This window comes from Psittacula echo, assembly GCF_963264785.1.
Source record: "Psittacula echo genome assembly, chromosome: 7".
In the NCBI taxonomy this organism is placed as follows: domain Eukaryota; kingdom Metazoa; phylum Chordata; class Aves; order Psittaciformes; family Psittacidae; genus Psittacula; species Psittacula echo.
In genome coordinates this window covers 26,042,238-26,058,822 of record NC_137740.1, presented here as the reverse complement: position 1 = coordinate 26,058,822, position 16,585 = coordinate 26,042,238, and the positions used below count along the sequence as shown (strand labels likewise).

At 37.2% G+C, this 16,585-nt stretch overlaps 1 protein-coding gene across 1 annotated transcript in view; it reads right to left on the bottom strand.

The window, feature by feature from the left end:
• The window catches only part of HMCN1 (hemicentin 1), a gene marked incomplete at both ends in the record, with an annotated part of 192,319 nt that overhangs the window by 69,996 nt on the left and 105,738 nt on the right, over positions 1-16,585 (bottom strand). The window contains 8 exons of the mRNA XM_080622289.1: positions 693-854; positions 2,534-2,656; positions 4,715-4,811; positions 5,121-5,296; positions 9,661-9,784; positions 10,552-10,706; positions 13,142-13,318; positions 15,464-15,565. Of these exons, the coding sequence (XP_080478415.1) occupies positions 693-854; positions 2,534-2,656; positions 4,715-4,811; positions 5,121-5,296; positions 9,661-9,784; positions 10,552-10,706; positions 13,142-13,318; positions 15,464-15,565 (1,116 nt within the window). The remainder of the gene's footprint in view (positions 1-692; positions 855-2,533; positions 2,657-4,714; positions 4,812-5,120; positions 5,297-9,660; positions 9,785-10,551; positions 10,707-13,141; positions 13,319-15,463; positions 15,566-16,585) is intronic.

Genomic DNA, 16,585 nt, shown 5'->3' with positions numbered 1-16,585 from the left:
GCTACATTTCAGGATCATCACCTATTTTTGAACAGAACGATAATCAAGTTTGACAGATCAACATTTTAATAAAGACTAGTTATTGCAAGTTACCACTTACAAACCATTTAGGGTCACTCAGCAGCTCATAGCATTTTTCACAGGACAAAGAATACATGAATGACCTCCTCCCCACCACCATCCCAGAAAGTAAAAATGTGTTCTAAAATGTAGCTTACAATTTTAAAAATGCAAACAGAAGACAAAAATAATTCAAAAAGACTGCCCCAAACACTGAAAATCGTTAAAGATCTTGAAGATGTTTGTTTAAAAGTACTTCCTTTTATTCCTGACCAAAATACAGAAGTAGCAGTAAAATCTAAGAGAAATCTAGGTTCAATTTGTTGTCTTCGTCACTACAGTTAAGGGACAAGAAACATTAGATTACCTAAGGGAGTTACATCTCTGTAATCACCTGTGGTCAAAAGCACTTTCAACTGATACATGCAATGTCTTAGTTAAGCTCCAAGTCTAAGCTGCCAACATTTTAATTGCTCTACATTCTTCTTGGAGTACCCTTAAATTGTCCTATAGCTAGACACTGCTGTCTGAAAATCTTGCAGCTTAACATCAGTGTGCTGATAACACTTTTAATAATGTAACTCTATTGCAGAACTGTTGAACTATGAACAGAATTGTTCGTGGTAACTTACCATATACTTTCAAACTGTATTCTTTCTTTGCACTTCCAGCTACATTTGAAGCAATGCAAGTATAAGATGCAGCATCAGACATCTCAGCAATTGAAATTTGTAGCTGTCTGCCTCCAGATAAAATCCGCACCCTTCCTGAAAGATCAGCCACCAGTGGAGAGCCTGCAAGAAACATTTTTTCAGATAAAACCACAGAAAATGATAATGAGCTTGCTCACATGGTGTAAAGTGCACTCACTCATTTAAAAATTACGGAGCTTCATGATTGTCCATTTTAGAACTGCTCTATCAGAATTTTCCCAGATAGCAGAAACTTCATACAAGAAGATTCTGAGGACTTCCTGTATTAACTGCTGACTTCATGACCTACATCAACCACAGCAACCCAAGCTAAAGCATAATAACTCTCACATCCATCCAGAAAGTTTTGGATACTTCCACTAAGCAGCAAATTCAAAACTTTGAATAAAATCTGACTGATTTTCCAGTGTAGAATCATTTCAATCAGCACAGCCAGTGCTTAGAAGCATAGAATTCAGTTTTCATAAACAGACCACCTGTGTACTGTGTCACACAGCGCATGAGCACAGACTTCTGTCTAGGAAATCCTCAGCAGAAACATGACAGCAAAATAATCCTGCATTCTCTGAGCAGAGTTTTCAGACTTGGAGACCTCAGATTGGGTAACTATCTTCATCTTTACAAAGATGAAGGGAGATTTCATGACAATACAGCTGCCACCGGTAATTCTTGCAAGCTGAATTTTCATTTCCCACTTGTGTAGTTAAAATCCTCTCTATGAAAAAGTGCACCACATGTCAAGCGTGATGGAAAATCTGGCTCTTGAATAACATTCAAAACTGTAATACTTTCTAACTGCTCTTCCAGACTTTTTATCAGGTGTAAGTTTCCTTTCTTGCATTTAAGTGTATACACTTTAGCCTTGCGGTACCTTTAATAAAACATGTCATACAATGCCTTTTTTGCTTCCAAGATTCAGGGTTTAAAAAGAACTTCATAAACATTTTCTCAGAAAATTTTATGCTTTAAAGTAATTTTGTAATTAAAATCTGGTCTTTCCACAAATGAAAATTAACTAACGCAGGCACATACCACACTGAATCGTGCCATCTAGAAAGACAGATTAATAGGTTAAGACTGATTAACAACACAAAAATAACCACACCTGAAGAGTTCAACATCTTATTTTGTCTCATATTCTGTCTCCAACAGTGTCCGTGCTTCAAAAAAGGTGCTAAAAATACCTGCTTTTGTCTACTGATTCATAAGAAGGTGTTTGTAAATGTTACTTTAACCCCTAAAGCAAAAAGGTGTGCAGACTATTTGAATATTAAGATGGGATGAGAGAAAGGTTCAGTAAATCCCCAAGGCGATTACTATAACTAGATGCATTTTCAACACTTGGCAGTGTGCCATGGCTGCAAATTTAAAAAATAAGTCAGAGAATATATCTATGTTATGCAGTGGCTCACAGGACTCAACACACACCACCACAGGACTTCACAGTGACTCACAGCCTTGCCAGCTGGGATCATTGCTGCATGGTGGTAAATAAGAATATTGAGAGTCATTAAGTGTTTCACAGTCCATTTGTAAATCAGCTCGGGAATCTCTCTTGCACACCTTTAGAGATAATGACACCTAATTGAAACAGGGATCAGCTAGAGAAAAGAGAATCGTCAATAGCAGGACTGTTTAGATACCTGTGTGCTTGAACTCCTCAGAACATAATATCTAAAATATTCACAGGAAAAAAGAAAATCTGGCAGGTCAGAATTATCACATTTCCAGTATAAAATGGACAATGGACAGTTACCCACCTTTCTTTTTCCAGGTAAGGCTGGGGGGTGGAATGCCACTAGATTCACATATCAGGCTTATCAAGCTCCCTTCAGTTACCGTCAGTTGAGAGATGTCATCTGAGCCATGAATACTTGGTGACACTAAAAAAAAATGCCATGTAATTGCAGCATTTGAAATAAAACATTATCAGCCAAGAGTAAGACTCAAATGACCCTCATACAAATTTGTCCCATTATGCTCTGTAGAAGTTACAAGGGTTGTATTCTCTTGCTGACAATGCAAATCAGACCCTGGGTAGGGAATAATATACTTGCAAATGACTGCATCTATCCTTCCACCTCTGAGGTCTGGTACATGCATAAATTCTGCTTCAGGCTGACTTTTGAATGAATTTCACAGAACAAAGCTGTTTCTGTAAGTTATGTAAACTGACTACAACTCTAAGAGCCTGCCTCGTTCATGGCCTTAGCTAATAAACCTACAGGTACCACCATTAAGTAGAAAGTGACATTGAAAATTCAGCATAAGTTTTTCCTTTTAATTTTTTCTTGCATCAACACACTGGCTGCCACATCCAGCGCTAAGAACCTAATCGTTCAATTGCCCTGTGCTAGCAGAGTGCCAGCTTTTGCTCTACAGCTCCATGACTGTCAACCAGTTACAGACAAAATGGATCACTATTTTCAGTCTGATTCTCAAAGTATTAAAAAACTTCAGACCAATCACAAGGGTATGGATAATTGCCTTCTTGAAACTGGGGAACTATTTTCATCAGATGAATATAGTGTAGGTAGAGATCAAAAAAAAGCAGAGGAGAATATAGGCTGAAACTGGCAAACCTCATTAGTGAATAATTTATCAAGCAGGGGTTTTTATGCACATGACAGTAGACAGCTTCTCCTTCTAACACTTCAAACTGTATTTAGCAGAAACAAGATGTATGTGTTTCAGAATGACTGACTGAAAATGGGTTTATTGTACCATACTGGCTTTGAACCTTTATTTGCCCTGCTTCTAGTCAAAATCTTTGTGACATTCTCTGTGGAGGTATTTCTTATATTTAATGCATGGGCTGGTTCCTGGAACCAAGGGTAGCTCTCAGGATCTCACCAGTCCTCAGCAGGATACATTTCTGGGATTTGAAACTTAAAAATATGGCAAGCAGGACTTTTGGTCCCTGGGTGTAAACGAAGACTATAATTCTAAACAGTTATCCGCAGATGACTTTCAGAGGCAACTTTTGATTTCTATTAAGCTTATTTAATCGAAGCTGCTAACTAGCAAAGAATTATCCCTCCTCCAAAATCCTACTAAAACAACTTTACTGCACAAAAAACCAAATCCATAGCCCTCCAGCAGCAAATGTCCTCTGCAACCCTGCAGATCTTACAAATCTGTGGAGGGAGAAATGAGAGTTGAAGATAACATACACAGTAAATGGGTATACGCTTTAGCATGAGAAAATTTCGTGGTCTTTCATGGTACTACAATATCCGCCTCTAATTAAAACACCAGGAATGTTTCTTTTTAACACATAATGACAGTGTTCTGTAATAACATTTCAGCTTTTTGTTACAAACCCTGTTATATGATTCTAGTCCTGTGATTTCAAAGCAAGAAATTAATTTTTAATAGCAAAAAAGGCACATTTCAGATTGCGTATAGGGAGAAAATGATTATGCATAAAAAGCATTCAAAATCAATTATTAAAATAAATGTCCTAAGTCACATTCATCATGTAGCCATAAAAAAATTTCATGAAAGCTCTATGATTCAGCACCGATAACTTTGTAGAGCAAAAAAAGCAGGCAAACCAACTTTTATTTATCTGAATTTCCACACTTCAGCATTTAAAAAAAGTGGAAAGTTGGTACGTTACTTTAAATGGCATTACAGGCACAAATATGAGATATGGATATAAAACAAGTTAGTTATAATTCTAGACTACAACCATGATTGCAAACCCAACCTGAAAAAGACCTATGAAGTAGCTGGTATTAATTTAGAAGCAAACCAAAACAATGTGAAAAATGCATGCACTTTTTTTGGACTATTAAACTACAGCAAACATAATAACATCTTTCTGCATGAACCTCAGCAATTAAGTGTTTATGAATTACAGAGAATTTTAATGTCTCGCATCATAATTTCACTCTGAGCTTTGTTCCCATTCTTGGAATAAGCTTAATAAATCTTACCCCAAATATTGACATTATAGTTCTTTTCAGTTTTCCCAGCAATATTTGTCGCTTCACAAGTGTAACGGCCAGTGTCCTGTATTTGAGCTCCTTCAATCTAGGAAGAAAATGAAAACCTGGATTTCTTCTTCTTACGTTGTTATACAGGAAACTTGCAAGGAGAGGTTGCTCAGATTTCATTTTTTATGTTTACATCTGTCTCCCAAAATAGCTATAATACAGTATTACTTCTGCAAAACCTGTAGACAAACATCCAGGTGCCTATGACCTCCCTCACCTCTCATCTACTACTATTGCACCAGAGAGCCTAATGCTATCCAAACTCTAATGGGTATACCTAGTGCCTTCATGGGAGGTACAACTCCCCAGAAAACAATTGCCACCAGAGCCTGACTGCCCAGCTTACCTTCAGTATACTTCCATCTTCAGAGATGCTAAGACCTGGCTTCTTCAGCAAGGGTCGTCCATCTTTGAGCCACGTCAGCACAGGTGGGGGAATAGAATTGCTCTGGCAGAGCAGCTCCACTGTTTGGCTGATGAGCACTGAGACATTTTGCTCCTCTCCCATGATGTTTGGTGGAACTACAGCAATAAATCAAAACAAAGAACCTTCGGGCATTGCAGATTTCCCAAAGTAAATATAGAGCAGAGTTCAAAGTTTTCATGTAACAAAAACAAAATGACAGTTACCACCTTTCTGACATACAACTTAAGTCTCCTTTATATCACAAAAAGCACCAGAATAATCTTTGTTACTTACAGAATATCCCCTACAGAAGATTTATGCTAGTAAGATATCAGCTACAGAGAAACCATGTAGATAATAAGTCAAGACTAGGCAAATAATACTTCAAATATAACTAGAAAGGAAGACCACCTGTGTATAAATAATGGAGGAGTACATTCCTGCTAGAAACAAAAAAATCTGATGAGTGAAAAGGCTCACAAGACAATAATCAGGCTCAGAAGATGAAAAATGTTTTAAATTGTTCCAAAGAGTGCAAAGATGGATACATGGCTTCAAGGAGAACTCTGACTTTAAAAAAGGCTTTTCCAGAGATGCCAAATGAAGAAGACAGAAGGAGAACTTAATGGTTGAAGCCAAATGAATGGGTTAATGACTTAACCATCAAGTCATAATCTACAATTAGTTTATTGTCTGTTTTGTGTTAGATCTGCCAGTTAATTATTGCAATAATAGGCACTGAGGACTGTGTTTAGATTTGTACTATTATTTTCAAATTATGGGAAAGAAAAAAACAGCTTTTTGAATGACAGTTTTCTGTGTAGAAGGAAAAATCCTTCTGGATGTTTAAATCAAAGTCTATTAGCTGTTCTTGAACAGTGTCAAGATCTAAGAAAAACTTCCTCCCACCATTTGAAAAACCATTTGTGTTTCCACCGTGAGAAAAACAAAGCAACTGAGAACCAAACCTTGAAACACAGCAAATCAGCAATTTTCCATGGGGAAAGTGTTCATGGCTGGTGTCTTGGTTTCTGCTGCATCAGAGCCTCTGCTGCATCAGTCATTTTTCTCCTTCTTAGTAGCTGGTGCAATGCTGTGTTTTTAACTTTAGCCTGAGAACAGTGCTGGTAACACACTGATATTTTTAGTTGTTGCTAAGTAATGTTTACTCCGATCAAGGACTTTTCAGTCTCATGCTTTGCCAGTGAGGAAGAGCACAACTAGCCAAAGGGGTATTCCTTACCACAGCATGTCATGCCTAGTATGTAAACTGGAGGGAGTCACCCAGAAGGCCCAGATCGCTGCTCAGGTTGGGCTGAGCGGTGACCAATTGTATTCTCCACCCTTGTTATTTCCCTTATCATTATTGTTACTGATGGTAGCAGTAGTGATTTTGTATTGTACCTTAGCTACTGGACTGTTCTTATCTCAACCCATGTGACTTACAGTCTTTCAATTCTCATCCCCATCCCTCTGGGAGGGGGAGGAGATAAAACGGAGCGGAGTGAGCCTGCTGCTGCACGGTCCTGAGTTACCAGCTGGGCTTAAACCACGACAGCTGGAGTAAAAAATAATATGGAGGAAATATCAGGCTGACAAGATGATCTTAAATAAAAAACTTTAAGACCAAAAACTGCTTGCCATCTATGGCTTTGTATCAGTATCCATGGCTGACCAGAATGTCCTTTCAAAATGACACACTGTACCATCAGTCAGGAAATTTTCTGAGGATACTCCTCAGACAGCTTTGAGCTGTTTAGAAAACATTCCACGTTAAGTGTTTCTAAGTATTTTAGTGTCCAGCACATGCTGAAAATAACAAGAATAGTGTAGACTACCATGCCCAGCACTGCTGCTACATACCACCAGCTCTTTATCAGAGGCTTCCTCTCCTAGATCTGGTGAGCCAGTGAGACAGAACTTGGAAGCACTTGTAATGCACATCACAAGAAGTCAGGTCCCTTTGTTTGCGTCACTAACACAGGTGACTACATCAAACTGCAGAGAGTAGAAGTGATTTTACTGGGCTGCTCAAGCACAATCCAGAAGAGAATTCCCGTTCATGCCCTTAATGACATGTATATTCTTAAATCCTTGAAACAATCCATAAGGATGATCTTTCCTTTCTTATCATTCAAAACCAGAAAGCATGTTCATTGTAAACTCTTGATGCTAAGGCAACATTGGGTCAGCAGTTAAAATATTTCCAAAATAAAAGCGCTCTTAGCAATAATTACTTTGTCTGGTTACATGTACCCAGTGGGATCTTAATGCTTCTTTGTGTTCTAAGACTGTTCAGTTTGCCCAAAAAAAGTTGACTAGGGACATCTGTAAGAACCTTCATTGTCACATTTCTTTTGCTTTTTAGTTTTGCAATCCATTACTCTAGAAATTGCCTGTCTGATTGCACCAAATACGAAACAAGAAGAAGAGAAGAAGTGGAACTGTCTGTGAGAAATACTCTGGGTTTCATGCTGAACAATAATATACTGAATTAATTAGTACATGTGAGGTTATAAAGTGGTTCTCAGCAAACCAGCAATACAGTTCTCAAGATGTCCTGAAAAATAACATTAACAATAAAGCTTTGTTTTTCTTGCACAGGAAGTACTAAGCATTGCAGCTGATTTCACAGTTTGAAAACACTTTAGGGAAAAGTCTGGTCCCTGTGGATAAGAAATACAGTAACTGAAAAAAATCTATCTATCTTGCTTTCTTTGTAGAATTCACAAAGGTCTAAATTCTTTGCAAGTGTTGTGAAATTGAAAATTGGAAGCTGATCCATTACTGCAGAAGGCAAATTTATTTCCAAATGCTTTTCCATTAATTACTTTTCCTCTCAGCTAAATGAATTAAAATGTGTTCAAAAGGAAACTAAGTTTATGAAACAGAGACAGACAGACACTAAAGCATCTGTCTCTGAAGGAACAGGGTTTAAAAGTAATCTAATTATGCTCATGGTAACTATATGTTACCCAGATTGTTCCAACTCCTAGACTGGCCCAGCTCACTGCGCATTTCCAGCCATCTCAGCTCTATCTGCACTCTAGATTATTTTCTTCCTGTAACTTCTTAATTAGATTACCCATATGAGGCAAGTCCTAAGAGTAATATTAATTTTTGGTGACAGCCTCACTCAAGATGGCCTTGCAGCTGAGCTCAACCCTGGCCAGCTTCTTAGACAACAGTAATTTTAACCATGTATGATTTTTAAAACTCCAAATGGAACCTTGATATTCCTTGTTCCAGCCTATGTTAACCTTGAGCTCACTTGCCATGCCAGAGTTCTGGCTTTCTGAACTGCCACTTGCAGACACAAAAATAGCCATGACTCAAGACACAAGTATTCTAACCACTATGCGTTTAGAAGGACACCAATTCTGAAAGCCAAACTTGAAACAAATAACCTGGCCAGCTGTCACCTTAGAAACAATCCAAACTTCTAGCTTTTCTCACAAGATTTTCCAGAGTTCTTAGGATTACTATAAAGCTAGTTAGAGATTGGCAGAGCAAAAACAGGTCTCTCTCCAATGACCTACTGAAAGCAGAAGCAAAACCACAAAGGTTCTTCAACGCCAAAAGCTTCTCTCCACAGCTGGAACCGTAAGATTTCTAAAACAAGTGGCAGATCATTGTTCATCGTCATTTCACTGGTGTGCAAAACCACTGAGTTGTCCAAGGAAACTTAAAGCTTCCCACAGCCAAACTCCTTGTCATTCCTCCTGGCAGTATGTAACACTTTGGTAACTGCATATCACCAATGATCTCTAAGAATGCAGTATAAGATGACATCTCATACAAATTGCAAAAAATCAGGATGAAGATCATAAAAGGTACAAGAAATCAGAAGGAAGGATTAATTTACATGAGTTTAGGCAAAAAGATTTTAGAATTAACTTATAGACATAATTTGGAAAACTGACAAAATAGAAGAAGAGATATATTTCCTACTACTTGAAAGAGACAAAGTTGGCTGACTGGGCTCAATACGGCGTCACTCTTAGCACCAAAAAAGTCACCGCCATATAGGCAGGCATAGCAAGGCTTGAAAATGGAATGGAAACTGGAGAACTGTAAGGCAAACTCACATCGACTCATTCGGGTTCCATAAAGACAACTGAACTCTGGCCCAAATACCTCTTGCCCATGGCATCTACATGTTTTTTTACACAAACACATATTTTCTCCTATCATTTATAAATGAAACTTTATGTACTGAACTTACACATTCACTGTTGCAGCTACATTTCTTCAAGGGTACACGGAAGAACATACTTACATACTTCAATGCATGTGTATGTGTGTGCACGTATATACTTACACACATGCACACAGCTCCTCATCCCTTTGCCTTCCATTATGGGTTGGAGCCACTTTTATTCAATGTTGCTAAAGGTCTGGGCCACAGTGTGTTTAATTAAAGATCCACAAACGGTTCTCATGACCAAAAAAACAATAGAGATTTGTCAGAAAATCTCACCATAAACTCTGAGATCAGTATCTCTTTGGCTCTCGCCTGCAGCATTGACTGCAACACAAGTGTATTTTCCCGTGTCACTAATCTGAGCGCTAGTCAATGCCAGGACTCGCCCCCCGGAGAGAACCTGCAAGGAAAGCATGACACATTCAGAATACATGCCTTGATGTAAAACACAAATAGAGAGAACTATTAGGTTTCATTTCAAAATTAAATGCTTGTTTTGCCACAGCTTCCCTCCATCACTCTCTTCCTTACACTCTTCCCTGCACTCTGTTGTTCCCTTTTGATTGAGATTTGCACAAGTGGAAGTCTAACTCCATGCAATTCTGTAGGGAACTCTTGGCATTCACACTCTTTGCAAGATCTGGACATTCCTCCCTCTTACCAGTTTTAAACATTCTGTCACATCTTTTGTCTGTGCACAATTTTCCCCATTTTCCTTTCAGATCAAAATTAGATCAAATTAGCTTTCAAAAAGCAACCATGCCGTCTCATTTTAACTCTGAAATATCTCCTTATATTAGCAGTTGGTCTTTTGTTTTCTGAATTACTATTTTGGGTAATTAGGTATTACATGATCTTGAGCTCTGTGGATTTCTTCAGCATAGAAATGTGGTCCAATTTCCTCTTCTTGCCAGAAGTGAAAAATTCGTTGATGCGAACTCTTAATACAAAAAATCAGCTGAAATGTACACCTTTTTTCAATATATCTCTATCTTCCACTTCATACAGTAATTACTGGAGCTAAACTTGCACCAATAATCTAGAGCAAAAGGCCTCACACTGTCATTCTAAATCCTCTTATTTACTCTGTTTCATTAAACTGCACCAGCTTAAAAGTCTCCTACCACAACAGGAAACAGCACAGGTAGCAGGATTTGGACCTAGTACCTGGAGTCCATCGCTAAAGCTGGAAACAGGGCTACCATCTTTTAGCCATGTCAAAATAGGTGCAGGGATGCCTCTTGCTTCACACTCCAGTCGCACTAGATTATTAACCACCACTGTCACCGTATTATCGCTGCTACCAGAGATTGATGGTGGGACTGAAAAAAGAAGAAAACAAAGCTGTAACAGCTATGGAAGGGCATAAATCACGATGAGATTAAACAGACTTCTTATTTTTGCACAGTATTTCTCTTTCTGCAGAGAACTATGGTGTTGGAATGATTTCTCATTTTACTCCTAGTGAATTCATGTCATTTGCTTGCTCTGTGCCAAAACCTGCTCTTTCCTTACATAAGCAGCTACATAGCTTCAATAAAACTACTGTGAGCAAGGTAAGCAGAACTGGGCCCACAGCCCAGAGGACAGCTGTGAAACTCAGGAACCACAACATAAAATAGAAAATATTCCCTCAATCTCTTATAATATTCCATTTAGACCTTGTGAAAGGCATTAAGAGTGGTAGGGATTAAGGAAAGAAGTTTATAATATAAACTGCATAAATCAAATACATACACAGAGTAATAGATTGGCCTTGCAGAGCATATGTGAACATTTACCAGATTAGACTGTATAACATCTGCCTGTCTGATGATAAAAATCATCTTAATGGAACATCTCAAAACACTTACTATAGGTATACAGTCTAGCAAATTTTGCAGGGCTATGTTAAAAAGGGAGACAAGAAGTATTTAAAAAGGGAGATGTTTCATTTATCAGGAGAATCAAAACAATTTAATTTGCTCCTACTACTAACAACTTAGTAATAAAGCTTTAGAGTCAGGATCAGTACAAAACTTAATACTCCTAGAAAGAGATGAGAATGGTGTGATCTTCTAATACATATCCGATGTGAGGAAAACACATGTATAAAATTCTGTACTGAAAATAGATTCATTAATAAATTCATCAACATCTAACAGCCTGTAACTCGGTCTACCTACTCTTAGATAAATCCAGTAATAGCAGAAATGACAGGGAAAAAAGCAAGTGTGATTTAAACATCTTTTTTTTACCTTACGTATATGCACACAGTTCCCCTATTTCAGTACAATGGCATTCATTGTTCTCAAATGGCCATAAATGTTATAGTACTGAGAAAGAAGTGGAAAAAATAATACAATGAAATCATACGAATTTAGTAAACTGGAATTCAACCTGCTTCTTTCAGAAGGCCTGCCCAGTTTCATTTAGTGTTTAGCCTGCAGTATCAAGCACTGTTTTTAATGCAAAAATCATCTGATGATTTCTACCATAGCTACTGCATCCACAACACTATTAACAACAGAAGCTGCTAAACGATGACCAGTAACCATCCAACACAGGTGCTCATTCACAATGCCAACTGCCACCCAGAAATCCAGAGCAGACTTTCTGTAAATGCAGCATAACTTTTGGTACTTGACACTTCAAAGTCTGTTCTCTATTTAGTAATCATTCTTTCTTCTATTAGGGAAAAAAACTCAAGTTTTCTGAAACTCACAAACTCTTAAGTAAATTGGATAATGAACTTGTTCATGGTAAATTCAAAGAGCACTTCATTGTAAACTGGACACAACACAAGGTAAATTAAGTATGTTTATGGATAGGTGTTTCAGCTTCCTTTGATGCAATTAGTTCTGAATGCAACTGCACAGTTCCCCAGAAAACCCTGGACATACCTACTGAAATTCTGCCACCCATAAAAATACACACATATACTTAAGAGTTATTTTTCAGTTTAACCAGAATAATGAATTTAGCTGTAAATATTTCCTGCAGATTAGTCACTGGGTGGGGCTAATTGCCTTTGACCATGTCTTGATCTCTCAGTTTTTCCCGTGATGATAATTAATTCCGTGGAAATATACTGCCCAACTCATTATTTGTTAATTAATAGGAATGACATACTCTGTGTGCATCTCAGCTGGGGACACTGTGCCAAATTTGGGCACAGTTTTGCTTGGGAGACTTCCACAGAAAACCAGCCACATGCATATGCATGTATCAAAGATAAGAATTTGGATTATGGCTGCATCCAAAAGCCACTGAAATCAGTGGAAAAGCTCCAATTTGGCTTTTGATTAGGTCTCCCATGTCTGCAAACACCCACACTTTCACTTCATCTTACTAAACAGTACATTTTTCTTTAAGACTCTTGGACTATGATTTGATCTGTGTCCTTTCTTTGTCTGCTGTGAGCTTTAAAGTCATCTACAGGAAAACCCAGCAGTTGCAAGGCCTTCAAACTGATGAAGTGATAACATAAATACTTCTTCCACAAATCTGTTATCTCTGCTCATTCTTCTTAGAATCGACATCCTTCACCATATTTTCCTAATTCAAAACATATATTCTAATGTAACTGGAAAACAGAAGAGTGAATTTCCTTCCCTTTGACCCCTGCCATGTCTCTTCAGCATGATGGTGTGGTGAATGACAATAAGTCTGCTAACCAGACATGGAACTAGATGATCTTCAGGTCCTTTTCAACCCTAATTATTCTATGACTCTATGACTGTATGTAAGTGTTTTTCGTAAGTACTATAATACTTACCATGAACCTGAAGACTGTAAAACAACTCAGCTGTGCCTGCTGTGTTGACAGCCACACACTTGTAAACACCAGTGTCAGAGATCTGAGCACCCTCAATCTGCAGAACCTGCCCTCGATTCAGAAAAGCAGTGCTCCCAGCACTAGTAAGTGGCCGATTGTCTTTGTACCACGTGATAGCTGCATAATGAAAGGAAAAATGGAAAAGATGCTGAAAGTACTCACTTTACAAACAAGAGGACCAAATAGGCTTCAAACTTTCCTTTAAAGTTTTCAGATACATAACACCAACATTTACAAACCAATAGAAATGTTAATCATTATTAATAACAAAAAAAAAGTTAGAAAATGAGGAATCTGTAACTGTGCAAAATACTGACTACACCCACAGATTTCGATAGCAAACCTGACATTATCATGCATGTGCATCAGATATTTATGAAAAAATGTTCTGAAGTTAAAAAAGTATCACACAAATCGTATTTATAGGGGATTTACTCATCTCATACCAAGGTCAACAGCAGCTGTTTAAAAACACACAATAATATATATATTTTTTCACCATTTACTATGAAGTATTGCTACATTAAACTGAACCACCTACAAAAGTTTACAGAATCAAAATGCAAACAACCAAATAAAAGTTCAGATGGCAGGCTGAAAAACTGAAAATAAACACCAGAAAACTGGTGCTCTATAGGAACTTGATAACCACCAAAATCTGAGCACTTATTTGTGCCTCAGCCAAAAGATGGCACCCTCCATCAGTCAAATGTGTAACTAATGTTTTACCGGGATCACTTCACTATTCAGTTAGATGAAACAGCTACTTGCAGAATAATTTTCTGTAACACATAAGTTTTTTGCAAAAGACTCATATTCAAGAAGTAATCTGGTCTGACTGATAAATAAGACTGCACACAATCTTCTCTCTTTTTTACTGTGGTGTTGTGCTATCACTTTTTTTACCTAATGTTATGTCTTGGCACTAGAATGTGGCATCACATCCTACATAGAAGAGGTGACCAAACTGTTCTTATTGTATAAATTATCTGAAATGCATCACTGTAATTGTTCTAAAGTAATTGTTGTTTCTAAAGTAATTATCAATTTGCAGAGGAAAAAAAGATGCAGGGGAGCAAGAATGGAAAAAGGATATAAAATCCTTATGTTTTTATGACATTTTTCTTAAAAAGGTAGAAAAAGTAAACCTGTATAGTCATCTGAAATTTAGTAATACCTTTCTTCTGAAAATGTTACTGTCATCAGCGCAAGTTGCTATAAATTAGATATAAGCTATTAGAAATACGCTATTCCCCAAGTTTTGCTGTACAATAATTAACACAGAAAATTGTTCTTATATCAACACGGAATTTTGTATTTCATCAGAAGAAGGTGGAAACAAAAAACACACATTGAAATAGAGAAGGAAAAAAATTTTTCTCCACACATCTCAAAAACCATCAAAGAGATTAACTGTAAAAAAAGACCTGATCCAAGAATTCTAGCACTGAAAGAATCCCAACAATGAAATAACTAAAATCCAGAAAATCCAGACTACTTTATATGCTTTCCAGTTCAGAAAAAATTCAACAGATTCATCAGTCTAAACAGAAGCCAAACTCCTTGAGCTCCACTTGCGTAAACATATAGGATTTCTACAGGAAACTTGAAAAAAAATAAAAAAATGTTGCAACTCCAAGAAAGTGTGAGAAAAATAAAACATGGTGTAATTTTGGCTTAAATTTGAGAGGGACCCAGAAATTCATATGTGTAATTTATCATCAGTGCAAGCCAAAGAAAGCACTGTACACACAAAGAAAACTTACTCATTTTCATTTGCAAGTGACTCAGACCAAACAAAAAGCTTCCTATTAATATCAGTAGACTTTAGATAAGGTCTCAGACATGGCCACACTTGACAGGCACACTCAATCCTCAAGGCATTGTTTAAGTCTGCCCTACAGTATAAATTATTGACCTGACAGGAGGAGAGAGTGGATGTGTTTAAAACTGATTTAGAAGAAATCTAACAGTACTCTTGCCTATAGACAGGCCATCACTGTACACAAGGGAGTGGATTACCCTTCTGTTTCTCACTTGTTTCGTTAAAAATTTTGGGAATTACTTATTTTCTTAATAATTACTCCACACCTGTTGATATATTAACATTTTCTATTATGCATAGTGTTTAATAGTTTCTAGCTAGCTTAAATGCCACAGAACTAACTTCATGTTCAGAATATCCATTTTTTTCAAAGGACACATAAAAGTGAAAACCTTTTATCAGATATGTTTCATGTTCTTAAAGGTGCATGTGCATACCTGGCAGAGGGTTCCCAGATGCTCTGCATTCAAGATGGATTGGATTATTCACCACAACTGTTTCATTTAACATTTTCCCTGCATCTTCCAGACTGGGTGGTTCTGGGGAAAGACAAAGGCATCAGATTTTCATTAATTCAGCCACCCAGCTAGCAAAACATCTGATCTCAAAAGTAATCTGCCCTCCGAGAAACTTTGGGCAATGAACTGCATAAGCTTCAACTGCAGGATGGCAAAGGAATTTCTCAAAAAAGTTCATCTTTAACTTAGGATGACTCTCTAATTACATAACCTCATTAGTGTTAATTATACATCAATTTTATTTCTTTTTTTCAGGAAAAATAACACTTAAAATGGACTTGCAGGAAATGGGTGTACAAAGCAGAACAGTAATTCTTCTAATGCGGCAAGCTCATCTTAATTGGACTGGTAAAATTAAACTGAATATTGCAGACGACTTTAACAAAGCCAGACTCTTTACTAAAGTTTCTACATTTGAAACATGACAGAAACACCAGATAATGACACTTTGAACATAAAGGCTGAGAGCAAAAGAGATATTTATGAGCATGGGACTTATACTAAAATTAACTATGATCTTACACCATAGAATAAGATGGGAGTGTTTTCTCTTTCTAAGTCTCATCCATGGAGATATTGCAATCTCTCTTCATTTCAGTTGAATATTTTCCAGTTACTGAGGCAGTTTGACAATTAAAGTCAACACAATCATGCTCATCACGAGCAGTTTGCCACAGTCCATTCCTACACCTCCTGAGGATTCCTGCACCTCCTTTGAGGATTGGGTCACATCAAGAATACACATACTTTGTGACAACTTTGGAGGCAAATATGCAGAAATCATGGTGAAAGCGTTTATTAAATTCATATGCAATTCACATGCAAACAACATTTCAAGTTTCCCTGATTCTATTTTTATTTTTTTTTAGCAGCAAAATAAAATTCCTTTTAAGCAGTCTGACAAAAAAACTCAAAACCAAACCAAAACCCAACCTCTCTTAAAAGAATGTTTCTTTCTCAGAAAAGTCATTCCTGTAAAATTTCCCCATTGCAATGTCATGGGGAATACCATTATCCCCAGAAGACTTAAAATCAAATCAA